The following is a 14,548-nucleotide window of genomic DNA, read 5'->3' as shown; positions in this document are numbered from 1 at the left end:
CTAGAGTGTGGGTTATGTTTCAGAAAAGGTCTGGGTTGAATGGTGGATGGCGCTTGGTATTACATGTGTCAGTTGTCTAATGAGTCTTTCTGTCTCAAGGGAAGCTTGCCTCTTTGTGTTGCATTTTGTTGAATGTTTATTCTGAAGTCTGTAATTAAGCCTGGCCCTTTTTAATGTTCATAAAATATCTGAAAAGTGATTGTAAATTTCACAGTTTTGTTCCTTAATCCTAACCTGGTTGTCCAAGAAAGCAATTATTCCAGGCATTTTTTGGGTTCACTTTTTCTTGGTGGTCTTAGGGAATGACCATTACCCTAAGTCTGTCTTAAGAGATCGGATCTATCATTCACCTCATTCAGCACCTTGTCCCTTACAGTGCTTAAAGCGGGTGCTGCAAGGTGAGGTTCATCTAGCATATAAAGTAGTTTTTTGGAGAATAATGTAATTCCTGCCAAGGTCTAATCTATGACAGAACTTGGTTTAAACCACAAAATATGACCGGGGGACAGATTTCAAGGACTGCGCTTCACTAGGACTTAGCTGCTCATGCCAAGCTAGCTGTAGCCACAGAAGATAAAAGGTACCAAAGACCATGGATCCCACTATTTTGACCATCTCCCATGTCTGCTAACAGCAGGGGTGGATTTTCTTCCCATTTTCTAACAAACACATTCACATGGTATTCAACTTCTGCAGCTTTTCTCTTCTCTGAAGCTGTTTCAGCTGATGTTTTGGGGCTCTGTAAAGCAGGGCTGCTCAGTCTCAGAAAGGAAGGATGTATGGAGGGGTAGAAACATAAAGACCCTCTTTGTTCCAATCCCTCCTGCTCTCACCAACTGCTCTGGGTGACTTGTCCTGCTCCCACCAGGCATCCCACCCTGAGAAGGTCCCTGTGGTGGGTTACTGGTGGGGTTAGGTATGGCACCCAGGGTCTCTGCCTCCCAGGATAGAGACTGGCCAGTGCTTTGACAGTACAGATGATGCTGATGTTCTCTAACCTCAGCCTCTTCTCCTGCTTCATTTCCCTTGCAGACCAAATTTTGCTTTCTCAGAGCTGACTCCCAAGTACCAACTCTGAATTCAGCCTTTTATCTGGCCTATGAGTCTACAACAGTCCAAAAGCAGCTTTCTTGATGCACTAGGAATACACTGCTTAAATGTTAATTGCTTCAGTTCTGAAGCTGTTGCTTTTTTAGTGAAAAGGATCTGAAAGTTTGATTTGCTCTCCCTTACCCCAAGGAATTTGGTATTTTCCTTGCTTTATTTGCTAAGATGGGAACTTGTGATCCTGACGCTAACAGGGAAAGGTGGGTAGAGTTAGCTCCGTGCTCTGACACCTTGGGGCAACCGGTCAAGGCATCATGCCACATTTCTCCATGTCTAAGCTGGGATAATAGGTCTTCTGCTTCACAAGGGTCCTCTAAATGCTAATGTCCCTCACTATGTATAATGTTCAGATACAATAATTAGAGAGGGGAAAGTTAAAAATCCCATTGGGTTTGCACTGCTCAGGGAGATTAAAGGTTTTGAATGGCTTTTAAGGCAGTTAACTACCTCATTAAGAAAATGTCTGCATCTCTAATGGGCTGACTTGTTAACCAGAAGTAAAAATCAGGGACATTTTAGGCATGCTGCAAATGGATTAGCAGTTTAAGTGTTTTTTGCACTCTCAATTTAGGTACACTAATTTAATGGTATAAATTCAGATTCAATCTCCTGAGTGTGCGTCATACACTTGAGTCATAATTGGTTGTATTCTCAAAGTACAAGCACTTTCTGACCAATTTGTCTTATCTATAGCACAGTATTACTCTAACACAAGGTGTCTTGAACTCAAGCATGGTGTTGCTCTCTCTTCTTTCTGAAAGTGTGACTTTTTCCCTTGATAACTCACGTTGCCCGTGAGATAACAACGGTGACCGTCACAACAGACTGGAGGCCACTCACTCTGTATCGCAATCCCTACAGCCAGTCCTGCTGCCTGGTCACCTTTGGTGCCAGCAGTAGCTGTTGCAGGACGCGCTGTGGCCGTTCCTGTTGAACATGCTCATGTGAAAACCTCTGCAGGAGAAAGGAAATGTGAGCAAATACGGACTCTGCGTCCTATGTGGTTTGTGTCAGAGGTGATGCTTCAGTCAGTGCCATCAGTACCCAGGCGAAAGAAGCGTTACTGACATGTTTTGGCGCTGCTGGTAGGAGCTCAGTGAGTGAAGTCAACGTCATTCTCACAGCTAGACCTCACTGACAGGGATTAAGAAAACTTTAGGTGCTATTGGTTGACAACGTGGCATTGACAGACAAGTTACTTTATCAGAGTTGAGACAGACGTCATCACGAGCACATGGGTTCTTGAGAAGGCGTGTGACAGCTTTTCACTGGCTACCCGCTTTTTCACAGAAAAATACCAGTGATGGCTACAGCACTCTGCCAAAAGCCAAGTGGGTTCTCAGCTGCAGAGATGGGGTCCAGCTGGAAGGCTGCAATTTCACACCTTCTGGCCAACCATCTTATTTAAAGAAGAAACAATGTATGATTTATGCCTTTGAGAAATAGCCTTCTAAAGAGAAGTCAGCTGCATGCAGGACAGGGAAAAAAAAAAAATTTCTTTTGGGGAAGCTTCACTAAGGTAGCACAGTCTTCATTGGACTTTGCCCTGAGTTTGCAGCTCAGGCTCTCGCTTTCCTTTTGGGGCACATCCTGAAGATCTGAAGTACCTTTGTCACCGTGTACCTGACTACTTTGGTAAGCCCTGCTGATGCTTCCTGAACTAATGAGAAATAGATACAACATGTGTGTGTGTGCACTTGTTTCTCATTTCTTTGTGAAGTTTAAGAGTAGAATAAGACCTTTCCTGTTTAAGCCATCTCTGTTAGAACAGCGCTGCACTTTCTGTGGCCTGAACTGTTTCTCCAGCATCAAGCAAGCTGCTCGCGCGTGGCTGATGTTGGCTCGGAAGAGGGCAGCCCTGAGGGGTTTAACTGAGGCTCCTCACAGCCACTACGCTCATGGGAGCTTGCAGCAGAGTGGAAAGGTTAGCTTGGGCTCCAACCTGTCGTCTGGAAGGTAAAGCAGTGCTGAGCTGTTGCTCCTTGCCCCAGGAAGGGACTGAGCCAGCTAGCCTCAAAGTTCGTTTTAGGAATTGTGGATACACAGTCTAATATATTCTGACAGGTTTGAGCAAAGAATGACATCAGTGCTCATTTTGTTTTGAACTGTATGATGAGGAACTTGTTCCAGGAGAAATATTATTTCTCTGACCTCAGACAAATTAAGCTTTTTTTTTTTTAAAAAAAAAAAAAGTAGAATTTGGATGGTAAATGACTGTAAGAACCTAGAATATTTTTCCTAAATTTCAGAGATTATAAGTATTAGGAAAAAAAGTGGGAACACAAGTTTGAAGTTGTCACTTCTAGTGACTTCCAAATTCCCTTGAAAGCCATTTCGCAAGGGGTTAGCAGAGGGCACGTGTGCTGTTGCCCTGCGTTAGGCTCCGACTGCCTCGCATTCCTTTCAGTAAGTGGGAAAGGCATCCTGAATCCAGAGAAATACCGTGGGGTTTAATGATCCCTGCGCTAAGCTGAAGTGCACTGCTGAGGATAGATGAACTTGGCACAAACCCGCTGGAGTCTGGATCTGCAGGCATTGGCATTGGGCAGAGCCGAGCCGGCAGGCACGACTGAATCGGCGCTTCCACCGCTTGTTATCCTTTGCATCTGGGTGACTAAAGGTCCAGAAATTCAAAAGAGATTTGGAATCATTTGAAATTCATAGGGCTGGGCAAGCCCAGCCAGACCCATGCTTTGCTGCATGGATTTACTGGCTGCTAGCTATAGGATCTCTACACAAAATTCCCTTTTGTAGAGCGTAGACATCTCTGTGGTTGTCTCGTGGTATTCTTAGGATCGAGACCTCCACATCTCATCATAGTCATTCTCAGGTGATGGAGTCATAGGGTCAGAACCTGTGCCTCTTACACAACAGGGCTCTTTTTTTGCCCCAGGAGACTGGATAAAGACCAAAAGATTGTAGTTTTAGTTAATCATTTGAACAACAGTCAGACCTCATGAACTTTCTAAATGTCATCAAGCTCACTGCAGACTTTCACATTATGAAAATAGCTTAACCTTTATTGTAGAATTTCTAGGAGAATAGAAATATATAGAAAGTTAGTCTTCAGTGATTTTACATTCTGTTCTATTTAACATTAATCAACATTTGATGCATGACAAATAGGACTGTAAAAATGCAACTTTTTTGTAAAAGAAAGCATCCATTCTTTGCATGGATTTTTGTTCATAGTCAAAAGAAATAATTACTACTTTTTGGTTTTTTTTCTTCTTTCTCTAAGGATCAATCTGCTTTGCAAACATGGCGATTGCTATGCTTGAACCAGCATTACCCATCTGGATGATGGAGACCATGTGTTCAAAAAAATGGCAACTTGGTAAAGTACAGTATATTATTTGCATCGCTATATTTTGTCTAATGACTGTCTCAGTTCTGGTCCTGTTAATGATGGTATCCTTACATGCTTCAGGGTAGTTGTTTGGGTTTTTTACGTTCTTTAAATTGTCAGTGTTATACATGCACAACTGCAAACATCAGTCTGTGAGAAAAATAGGTAGTGGGTTGATGTTATTGTAATAGAGGTTCCAGTAAGGGGCAACACTCACATTGCAAGGAGAAATAGATGCAGTCGGCCATGGTGCTGTGCCCGTCCTGGCTCCTTTGGGAGCTCCAGCAGCGCCTCTGGCAGTGAGCGTTGGCTGGGGCAGCTGCAAGATGCCCTGTGAGCCGCAGAGCCAGCCAGTGGGACAAACCAATTTGTTTTGGGATTTTCCCCGAGGGAATCCGTCCTCGGTTCCTGGTTTGAATTGCCAGGAGCAGGCAGCCACAGACATCTGCAGCAGGTGGTTTGTTTGGTGCAGAGCTCGCTCATGCCAACACACTCCTTCCAGGGCTGCTCCTGGTAACAGGTGGAAGAAGGGTGGACTTATCTTAGAATGTGGTCACGAAGTACATGAGGAGCACTTTCCCTTGAATTTGATAGATTTGACACCCTTTCTGTGGTTACTTAGTCATCCCATTCAACAGAAAGCAATGGGAGAGCCCCAGGTTGGACCCCCTTACCACGTGTAACAGGCACACAGTCTCAGGAAACCAGTGTCCACAGGCAAACTGGGAATTTGTCCCACGTATCAAGTTAGACTAGAGAGTAAAATTGTTACTTTCTCTTTGAGGTGAACAGGAGATGGGGGGAAATGGACTAATTTCCAGTGAGGTCCTGGTGTGTGGGGGAGGTTGATGTGAATCGTCTTGGGTGGGGGGTGCCTGCCCCTCGTGTGCCACAATGCGTCGTGCTGATCCCCTCTATCGATCTGGCTGATGTTTACCTTTTTAATAGTTTGTAGGAAAGAGTTACCGTTACAAACACAACATATATCTAATTGATAAAATTAGTGAAGTATTCTGTGCTGTGACATTTAATGAGGGTATTTTTTTAACATCAATATATGGCATTTGAAAGAAAAACCCTTCGTGAAAATGATGTTCAGCTAGCATCCGACTAATGTCCCTACTCTGTGCTAATGTAGGTGTCCCTACACCATGGAGAAAGCGCAAACCTTAGTTCTAATTAATGCAAACTTAGATCTAGGGTGGCCGTAGCGAGCAGTCCTTGACGTGCTGCTGTACTGTTGAACATGGTAATGACTGCTAGCCTGTAATATAGCAAAATCAACACGCAAACCTCACAAAGAAAAAGGAAGATTTGCTTATCTACCTCCCTCACTAGAGTTTCATATTACTGGTGCAACGGAAATGAGATTTACAAATCTCTTAGTTGAACAGAGGTTCCTAGAAGGAAAGTATCCATTTTAAATTAAGACTAATTTTACCCCTTAATGATATAAGTAATTGACTCCATTACGCTTTGTCTGATTTGACAGCATTAATTAAAGTTTTTGAGCCTCTTAAATTATATCTTGAACTGCAGGGTTTTAAGCAAATTATTATCTTATGCAATTTGGAGATCCAGCTGTCTGAAGCATGATCTGAAGAAGGTATAAAACAACCTTGATTTGATCAATTAATGTTACTGTGCATAAACCTTATTTAGAAAATTACGGTTCTGCTTCAGCATACCACAGCTTACGCAGCAACCTGCAAGTCTTATTTAACAAGCCTTTGTAGTATATTTTACTTTTTTTCTTTTTACAGCTGTCAAGGTCTGCTATATGTGACCACTTGGTACAAACAGCTAGCTCCAAGCAGTGCTGAAGTAGCTGTGGTTACACAGGTGAAAATGTTTCCCCAGCATCACCATTGTAACCCACATGGATTTTAATCACAGGATATTGCTGTGCTAAAAATTACCTCTTGAATTATTTTTTTTTTCCTTATGAATATCGGAGAGATAGGAAGGAAGATGGATGGGCAGGAAATGAGAAAATCTATGTTGCCTTGGTGAAAGATGACCATATGCACTTAAAGGAAATGGTTTGATTTAGTACCGTAATGGCACGGCTGCTGTCTAAATCTGAATTACCTGGTCACTTAGCAGTGACCAAGTGGAAGGCTTGTCGTGGCATGCGCTAATTTGTCAAACTTTCCAAGTTCTCCCAGTTTTATTTTTCCTAAGAAGATACAAGATTTAACAGGCACAACAGAAAAATACTGTGTCTCGTTTCTTCCAAGACACGTGCACAAACCATTTAACGCCATCGCACAAGGCTCCAGCAGCGTTAGGCACGGCCACCCTGTTCCTCTGCCCCTCGGATATTTTTCGTACAATGGCAGTCCCTGCTCTCACACGCACCTGCATCATCCTCCCCGGTGCTCCTCAGGCAGCCGTGCTCTCCGTTAGCGTTTCTTCCTTTGACATTTCCCCTCCGGCTGGGTCCTGCCCTGTGATTTACGTGTAGGGAGAGGATGGATCCTCAGGTACACACTGTAATTGGCTTTTAAACCAGAGAGATTTCTGGCCACCGTGCAGCCAGCTTCTACTCCAGATGCAGCCGCTGCTGTGGAAACCTAAAGACTAGAAAAAATTGCTGGTCCCAACAGTATGTTTTTCCGAGTGGATGTGAGGGAGAAGGCATTTACTTGGGTGCCCTCATCTGCAAGTCATTACAGATAATTAGTTGGTGTTTTTAGTTTAAACCAATAACTGATTGTTTTTAAATTAACTTTTACTGTAAATATATTGGCTAAATAACTTCAAAACCATCTTCTTAAGTTTTTTCACCTTTACATTATTGACATACGCTTGACTTCAGTCACCGCTTGACCAAGGACCATATCATGGCATTACAAACCGCCCTGTAACGCGAGGCCTCACGGCGTTCTTGGAGGGGGCCGTGACTTGCAAAGCCCCGGCAGCTGTCCTGGTGTCCCCTCCTCCAGGGAGGGATTCACCCACCCCGACTGTTCTGGGCTTGCTGCATGTGCTGAGCATATGGTCCATAAGCCATGCAACCGCAAAAGAGTTGCTTTCCTTGACCTATCCCAAAGCTTACTGTAGTTAGATATAAACTTTTTGCTCTTTGTTCCGTTCCCCTCTCCCATACCAGTTCCTGTAGCTGATGCTGAGAAACTCTTTTCAAAGGCGTCACATCGCACTCCCGCATTTCATAGATGATGTCCTTAGATTTCATGAAAAGGCTGCAAGAAACCGGATATTTGATTTTTTTTCTCTTTTTTTTTTTTTGGGGGGGGGGGGGCGGTGAGCTACGCACAAAGAGTCTATTAGGTGCGTTCAAATCAAAATTGCAGTGTCTGGGATTTATTAGTTTCTTCTAACACTTCACTAAAATCACTGCTGATAAAACATCTCATTTGTATTTTTCAGGCGTTGCTTTTCTTCCAGCTAGTATCTCTTATCTCATTGGGACTAATCTTTTTGGGATACTCGCACACAAAATGGGAAGGTATGCTTAATTTAAAAATGCTAATAATCTTCCAGTCTGTTCGTGTACCATTTCCAGTGTTTCCCAGGGCAGTGTATCGATGGCGGAAATTATTAAAGTTTGTTCTATAGTAGCAAAATTGCTTTTTTGAACATGTTGCTACTTTGGTTGTGCAACTCGACACTTCAGACGTGACTTGGAAATATTTAAGATCAGTTCTAACATCTCAGTATCACCCATCTCTGAGTGATGTTTCTTCTTTGATAGGTGGCTTTGTGCTTTACTCGGGATGCTAATCGTGGGAATAAGTATTTTATGCGTAAGTAGAAGATCATGTATCTTTCAAACCATCTAAATGTTCTTGTGTTCATCTTCAAATATGTGCTTTCCCCATGAGATTCTGCTGAAGTTTCTGCTTTATGATATGTTATTAAACAATGTGTAGTTAATAGCTTCCAGATCAGAGTGCTGAGTGCTTTCACATTTCGGTGCTCTAATTATTTTAAGGAAGAATGGCTCTGAAAGGAGGAGGATGATCCTTTTTTTGAGCTGTTGCTCAACAGTTTATTCTTGCTCATAATAGTAAGTCAGTGGTTTAATGGCACAGTTATCTGAAACGGTAGCCCAGAACAAGGATCAAACTCGTAAGTCTCACATGTGTACAAAGCGTGCCATAACTGCTTGGAGAATTTATCTCAGAAAAAGAAAACTAACCTCATTAGCATGTGCAGCATGATGTAATTAACTGCCTGAAACTTTCTTTATAGGTACCGTTTGCTAAAAACATTTATGGGCTCATAGCACCAAATTTTGGAGTTGGATTTGCCATTGGTAAGAAAAACTACAATGACTTCTTGTAGTCTGTTGTTTATGTAAAAATGACTTTATATGAAGTTACGTGGAAAATCAGTGTTGTTGCCGTTCTGATCTGACAGTAGTGAAGCCTGAGCTGCGGCCCAAACTGGTACGCAGAGCAAGAAGGATTAAAGGACGGTGTCAGGCAGTTTGAACCAGGCTGCTGTTAGATAAGCTGGATTCTGAAGTCTGTCCACAATTGCTCCAAGGACCTAAACAGATCTTTCAAGCTGTCCGTGAATGCACACTATACATTGTTTTCAGAAATAAAGCCATGCACTGCCCAAAACCCACAGAAAATACTTTATATAGATTTTTTCATAAAAAAAAAGACAGGCTTAAATTTTTGTTTATCTAATAGGAATTCCCAAGCCCATGGGCATGTACTCTTCTTTGAGTAGTACATGTGAACTTTGCTTATGCTGGACCACGCAGTCAGGCTGGGGTGGGGACCACGGCTTCGTTTTTAGTGCTTGGCTGGTCAGCAGATGTTCTGGGGCATCCTCATTCATGAGGGAGGTGTAGTTAGGAAAGAAGTTACAGACACAACTACAAACCCCAGTATCTCAGTAGTTTTGTCAGCTGTCTCGTGCTGTTTCTTGCTAGCAATGAAAGTGTGGCTCAAAAGACGTGTTAAAACCAATGTAATAATTTTGATTGACCGGAGGCTAATGCAATCTTTTAGGCCTACAGTAAGTGTAAGTAAGTTCACACCAAATGACTTTTCCGTAAGTGAGAGCCACTTGGCAGGCAACGTGAGATGGAGGCCTTTGCACGGACAGTTGTTGGGAAGTGGTTGACAGGCTCTAAGCTCGCATCTCTTTTGTCCTCTGGCAAGTGTCACGTGTACGCATTTATACATGTCCATGACCTCAGACACAATAAAGAACATAAAAAGCACAGATAATACAGTCTATTTTTACACAAAACTGTTGCTTATTGAAGCATCCTTGTAGTTGCTTTTGCATCCCTTTTTAGCACATAGTTGACCAAGACATTAAGGGGGGGGAGAAAAAGGCAGTATTTTTCTGAAATATCTTTCCCTCCCTTACAACCAGGAATGGTGGACTCCTCCATGATGCCAATTATGGGTTACCTTGTAGATCTGCGTCATGTATCAGTCTATGGTAGCGTGTACGCAATAGCTGATGTTGCTTTTTGCATGGGCTTCGCCATAGGTAAGTCCAGCCTTTTCCTGCCTGTGATGCACAGTTAAGAAAAGAGAATATGCTACAATGCCAGGTGTGAATCCCAGTGGCATTCGCAGGCTTTATGAGCAGGGATTATTTTCTACGTGAAATCAAAGCAGAGAAAATTGTGTTTGGCATCTGTTCCCCTTCTCTGCCACGATGCCGTGCTCAGCTTCATTAGTTGTAAGAGGCTTGAAGGTGTCAGGCACTGAACACCAATAGGATATCCCTAGGAGAGAGGCCTTGGAACATTTAAAATTACCACCACAGCTGTGCTCCTAATAGTCTGTGAGGGGAGTAACTCCCACTGACCCTCTGCCTGCTTGAGTGCGTGGTACAGATGCCCCTATAGCACCTCTAATTTCTTCAATGAATGTGGAGTATGGAGCCAGGAAAGGTTTATGTTGTAATTACAAACATGTCTTTACATTCCTCAAATCAATTTGTAAAGCAGGAGTTTAGTATATAAAATTACTGTTGTTTGAAGTGACTGCTGTAAATTTTGTGTCTGAGGAATCTTCAGAAAAGGGTTTTTATTTGTACAAGGTCCCTCTGCTGGTGGTGCCATTGCAAAGGCCATTGGATTTCCATGGCTCATGACAATTATAGGGATTGTGGATATCCTCTTCGCCCCCCTGTGCTTTTTCCTTCGAAGTCCACCTGCCAAAGAGGAGAAAATGGTAAGCACAACATGATTTCTTTCAGTTTTGTGTTTGGGTTTTTTGGTTTGTTTTTTTTTTTTTTTTCTCTCTCTGAGTTAATGTGAAAGTCTCCTTTCCCCAAGGCCTGGACTGACCTGGTCCGCTGAATGCTTATTCCATGAGTTCTGCCCTAGGACATCCATGAATGTGCCTGCAGGAATATTTCACTCCTATTGCTCACCGTTGGCTTAGCTTGTCACTCAAAAAAAAAAAAAGGAAAAGATTCCTGCTTTGATTGTGCAGTCCTTTTCCTTCATTCCCCCTCCTATACCACACTCCTCTCTCCCTTCCATTCCCTTTTCTGTAGCCCAATTTGCCCTTTCATGTAACATCCTTTATCTGCTCCCCTACTCTGCTGTTGCAAGACTTGCTGTTCCTATAGATTTATCCTGGATCGGGTTCAAAAGCCCTCTTACTGCAGGAGGGGACCCACTGCATTGCTCACTAGGTTTCCTCTGCTCAGCAAGGCAATGGGAAGCTCCCAGAGGAATTAGAGTTAAAGGCGGTGCAGTCAGTAGGCAAAACAATCCCTGTTGGGATTCCAGGGCTGGGAAAATCCTGGAAAATAAGTCCCAATCTTTGCTGCAACATCTGTCACCAGCTGTAGGTCTAGCCCACCCAGTGCTCCATCCTTGGTCGTGCTGAACAAGGTTGACTTGGGTCCAATATGTGATGTCTAGTTGTTTGTTCGGGTGAAAAGATGTAACTTCTGCATGGCCATGGTTTTACTATGCAGCATCACATCTCTGCGAGGTAAGGCCAGAACCTGTGTATGCTGTGTATGCTGCTCATGCTTTGTACTACCATGAGCAGAACAGAAAGTGGAAAAATGAATCTTGCTGAAATAATGGTGTACGTGAGGCCAGAGACCTTTTCTTTTGCACATATTTGGACTGCAGCATCCCAGAGATTCCAGTTAATCCCTTGTCATGACCTTTGCAGACTGCACTGATTTTTTTATTTATTTTATTTTTTTACATTTACTAAGGCTGAGGAACAGAAAGAGAAAAGAAAAAAAAGCTGCTGCTGTTTGCCAGAGATAGGAAGTTCATCATGCACTGCCCTGGTCACTGACAGGGTTTCACTTGTAACATCAAGTAATCACTGAAGGGACAGGACCTCTCCCCACGGCTTAAACACCTTCCACTGTCTGTCCCCACCCCCCCAAATGTACCTTTAAATGCCAAGTGACTCCTGTTCCCAAAGAGGCTTGTGTCAGTGAACTGGTGTGCCACGTCTTTCGGGGTTGAAGAGAGTCAAAAGGAGAGTCCCTACCTTGTGCTCCTTGCCTGATTAATTAAAACAACAACTTAAATCACATTCTGTGTGAAATACGCTACACAACTGCTCCGAGTCCAGACTCCCATTGTCCTAGGAAAAATTCATCCCAAAGAACGGAACGCTGTAGCTGGCTCTGACTCCGCTAATCACTTTTAGCTTGCCAGGGCTGTCACGCCGCAGTATTTGGACCAGCCGCTCGGCAGAGCCCGGCTGTGCTGCCCTGGGCCCCCACAGAAAGGCACAGGAAAAGAAAAGCCAGTAAGGGATGCTCAGTCCTCCTGCTTATTCATCCAGCCTTTAATAAATAGAGATTAAATATAGGAGAGAGAAATTACTTAACTGGAGAGCAGGGGGCTGTATTTCAATTTAATACATGGGCTGAAATACTGGTAATAGAAAGTTGCTGGCAACGTGTTTAGGGCCAAGATCCCACCTCACTCGGACCTATAGACTTGATTTACTCCAACTGAAAGCAGTCTGGGCTCTACTTCCAGGAAGGAGAGGCGCATCCCTGAATGGTGGATGCAGCCGGATGGCTTTGCGGTGGAGGCAACCACGGACCTCAGCTGGTCGCTGAGCAGAAATGCTAACGTTCACGCTCTGTTTCCATGTAGGCAATACTCATGGATCACAACTGTCCGGTGAAGACAAAAATGTACACCCAGAACAACATCCAGTCCTACCCCATAGGTGATGAAGAAGAAGAATATGAAAGCGATGAATAACACAAAAAGCCATATAACATTTTGGTGTACAAAATGCAGTGTTTCATGTGAAACATCTCATCCAGAAATAGGTTTTAGTTGTACTGTACATTTAATAGTGAAATGGTCAAAAAAAAAACCCCAAAGGTGTATTATTCATCACCCATGGTTATAAAGCAGACTGCTAACCGCCTTAGAAGGGGGGGAAAGCTTTTATAGAGGATTTGTATAGCATTAATCTTTATTTTGTGTATTTAATTTTATTGAATATTATACTATATTTTTTATTAAATGTGTAGCATAAATCTGTATAAACTTGTGAATTTTAACTATTTGTTTTTTAAAGTCAACTCATTGACATACAATATTTCATATTTTATTTGAAGTCATGAGTTCCTGTCAGGAGCTCGGGTCTTTCTTACCTAAGTGGAAGGGGAAAGAAAAAAAAGCAGCAAAGCTCAAAGAAAACCTATCCAATTCAATTGTAGCCTTAAGTGCACTGAGATGAGCTGAAGGATGGAATTCAGGACATCGCTGTCACTGATTTGATCAACTTTAGGTCATAAGTTAGTAAAATAAAAGGCACAACTTCTTTGCCACTTAAAAAAAATGAGCTCTCTGAACCGCTCATGGAATGTTGGGGAAAACAGTATTTTAAACAGATGAGTGTATTGCTATTAGTCAGTACTATTTAATGAAATTTTAATTAGTTAACCAGTTGTGCACTACGAAGCCCCCAAAACACACACTGGGTAAACAAGTAGGTATGAATGTGCACTGTTCCTTTCCCTTAAAGGGAGTAAGAACAGCATGAAGATACTTTTTGTATTTCTATCTTTTGAATCTTTTATTTTTAACATATCTCAACTTTATTTTAGATGCATCTTAAGTGACTGGTTAAGAAAAGCTACAGTATCACAGTATTTAGTCTTAGCATGTACTGAAAGTAAGCTGATTAACTTAAGCAGTTCAAACAAAAAACTTATGTGCATTTGCATACATATCTAGAAATTCAATATATATTTATTTTTTAAAAGTGAGGTAAATACCAACTTTACTAAAAATAATGAAAAAAAAAAAAAGACCAGTTTGTTGCCAGTATCTCTTAACATTTGGGGACAGAGTCTAATACAGGTAAAGTGCTGGTATTGGGAGTCCCTGTCTGCGCTGAGAAAAATCAGACTTTGAAAGAAGCGTTTTAAAACAATCCCAATGTCCTTATTAACCGTGGGGTATCTTTTCATTTGTAAAATTAAAATCTTTATGTGCCTTCTTTCATGCAATTGCAGATGTTTATGTACCACAGTATAGATGCTATGTTTACATATAGTTTTGTAAAGTGTATATACTATGGTCAGAAAATATGAAAAATATAGTGGATCAAACTTTAAGTATTGCTTTGTCAATAATTATGCATTCAGACCACATTAAAATAAAGTTATCTGAAAGAACTTCATGATCTATTGTAATACAGTAAAAATAATAAAAAAATCCCCCTCATGTTTTGCCTTTTGCATTGTGTTTTACTGTATACTAGGTGGGGGTGGAAAAAAGCCAACAAATATTTCAGGTTGTGGGAAAAAGCCCCTCATTTCTAGTCCATTTAACTGAAACATTTTCACTCCAGGTCATAAATACATGCAAATTGGTTAAGTAACTGTGATAGCTTCCAAAAATCAGTCTGTCATGTGGCTGCTGCTCTGAGAGTTAACTTTTGGGAAAGAGGTAAGGCCAAACTGTGCAGCTCCAGGGGACACCCCTGTATGTTCTTTAAATAAGGGTGAAGATTCTGAGAAAACATCCTAAGAGGCTTAAATTGTGTGAAAGGCAAAGCAATAGAGCCTAGGGTTGATCTGAAGAAAAAAAAAAGTCTACTTACAGATTGTTGTAGTGGTCTATTTTCAGTTGCA

The 14,548-nt window shown here is 42.1% G+C and overlaps 1 protein-coding gene across 1 annotated transcript in view; it reads left to right on the top strand.

The window, feature by feature from the left end:
• Positions 1-14,123, top strand: part of SLC18A2 (solute carrier family 18 member A2) — a 30,605-nt gene extending 16,482 nt beyond the window's left edge. Inside the window, exons 10-16 of the mRNA XM_075757809.1 lie at positions 4,349-4,444; positions 7,850-7,928; positions 8,175-8,226; positions 8,675-8,738; positions 9,821-9,940; positions 10,499-10,632; positions 12,549-14,123. Of these exons, the coding sequence (XP_075613924.1) occupies positions 4,349-4,444; positions 7,850-7,928; positions 8,175-8,226; positions 8,675-8,738; positions 9,821-9,940; positions 10,499-10,632; positions 12,549-12,659 (656 nt within the window). The 3' untranslated portion in view covers positions 12,660-14,123. The remainder of the gene's footprint in view (positions 1-4,348; positions 4,445-7,849; positions 7,929-8,174; positions 8,227-8,674; positions 8,739-9,820; positions 9,941-10,498; positions 10,633-12,548) is intronic.
• The last annotated feature ends 425 nt before the right edge of the window (positions 14,124-14,548 follow it).

The sequence above is a fragment of the Balearica regulorum genome, chromosome 7 (assembly GCF_011004875.1).
Source record: "Balearica regulorum gibbericeps isolate bBalReg1 chromosome 7, bBalReg1.pri, whole genome shotgun sequence".
Lineage (NCBI taxonomy): Eukaryota > Metazoa > Chordata > Aves > Gruiformes > Gruidae > Balearica > Balearica regulorum.
Note: the sequence above shows the minus strand (reverse complement) of the source record. Positions and strands in the feature narration are given on the sequence as shown.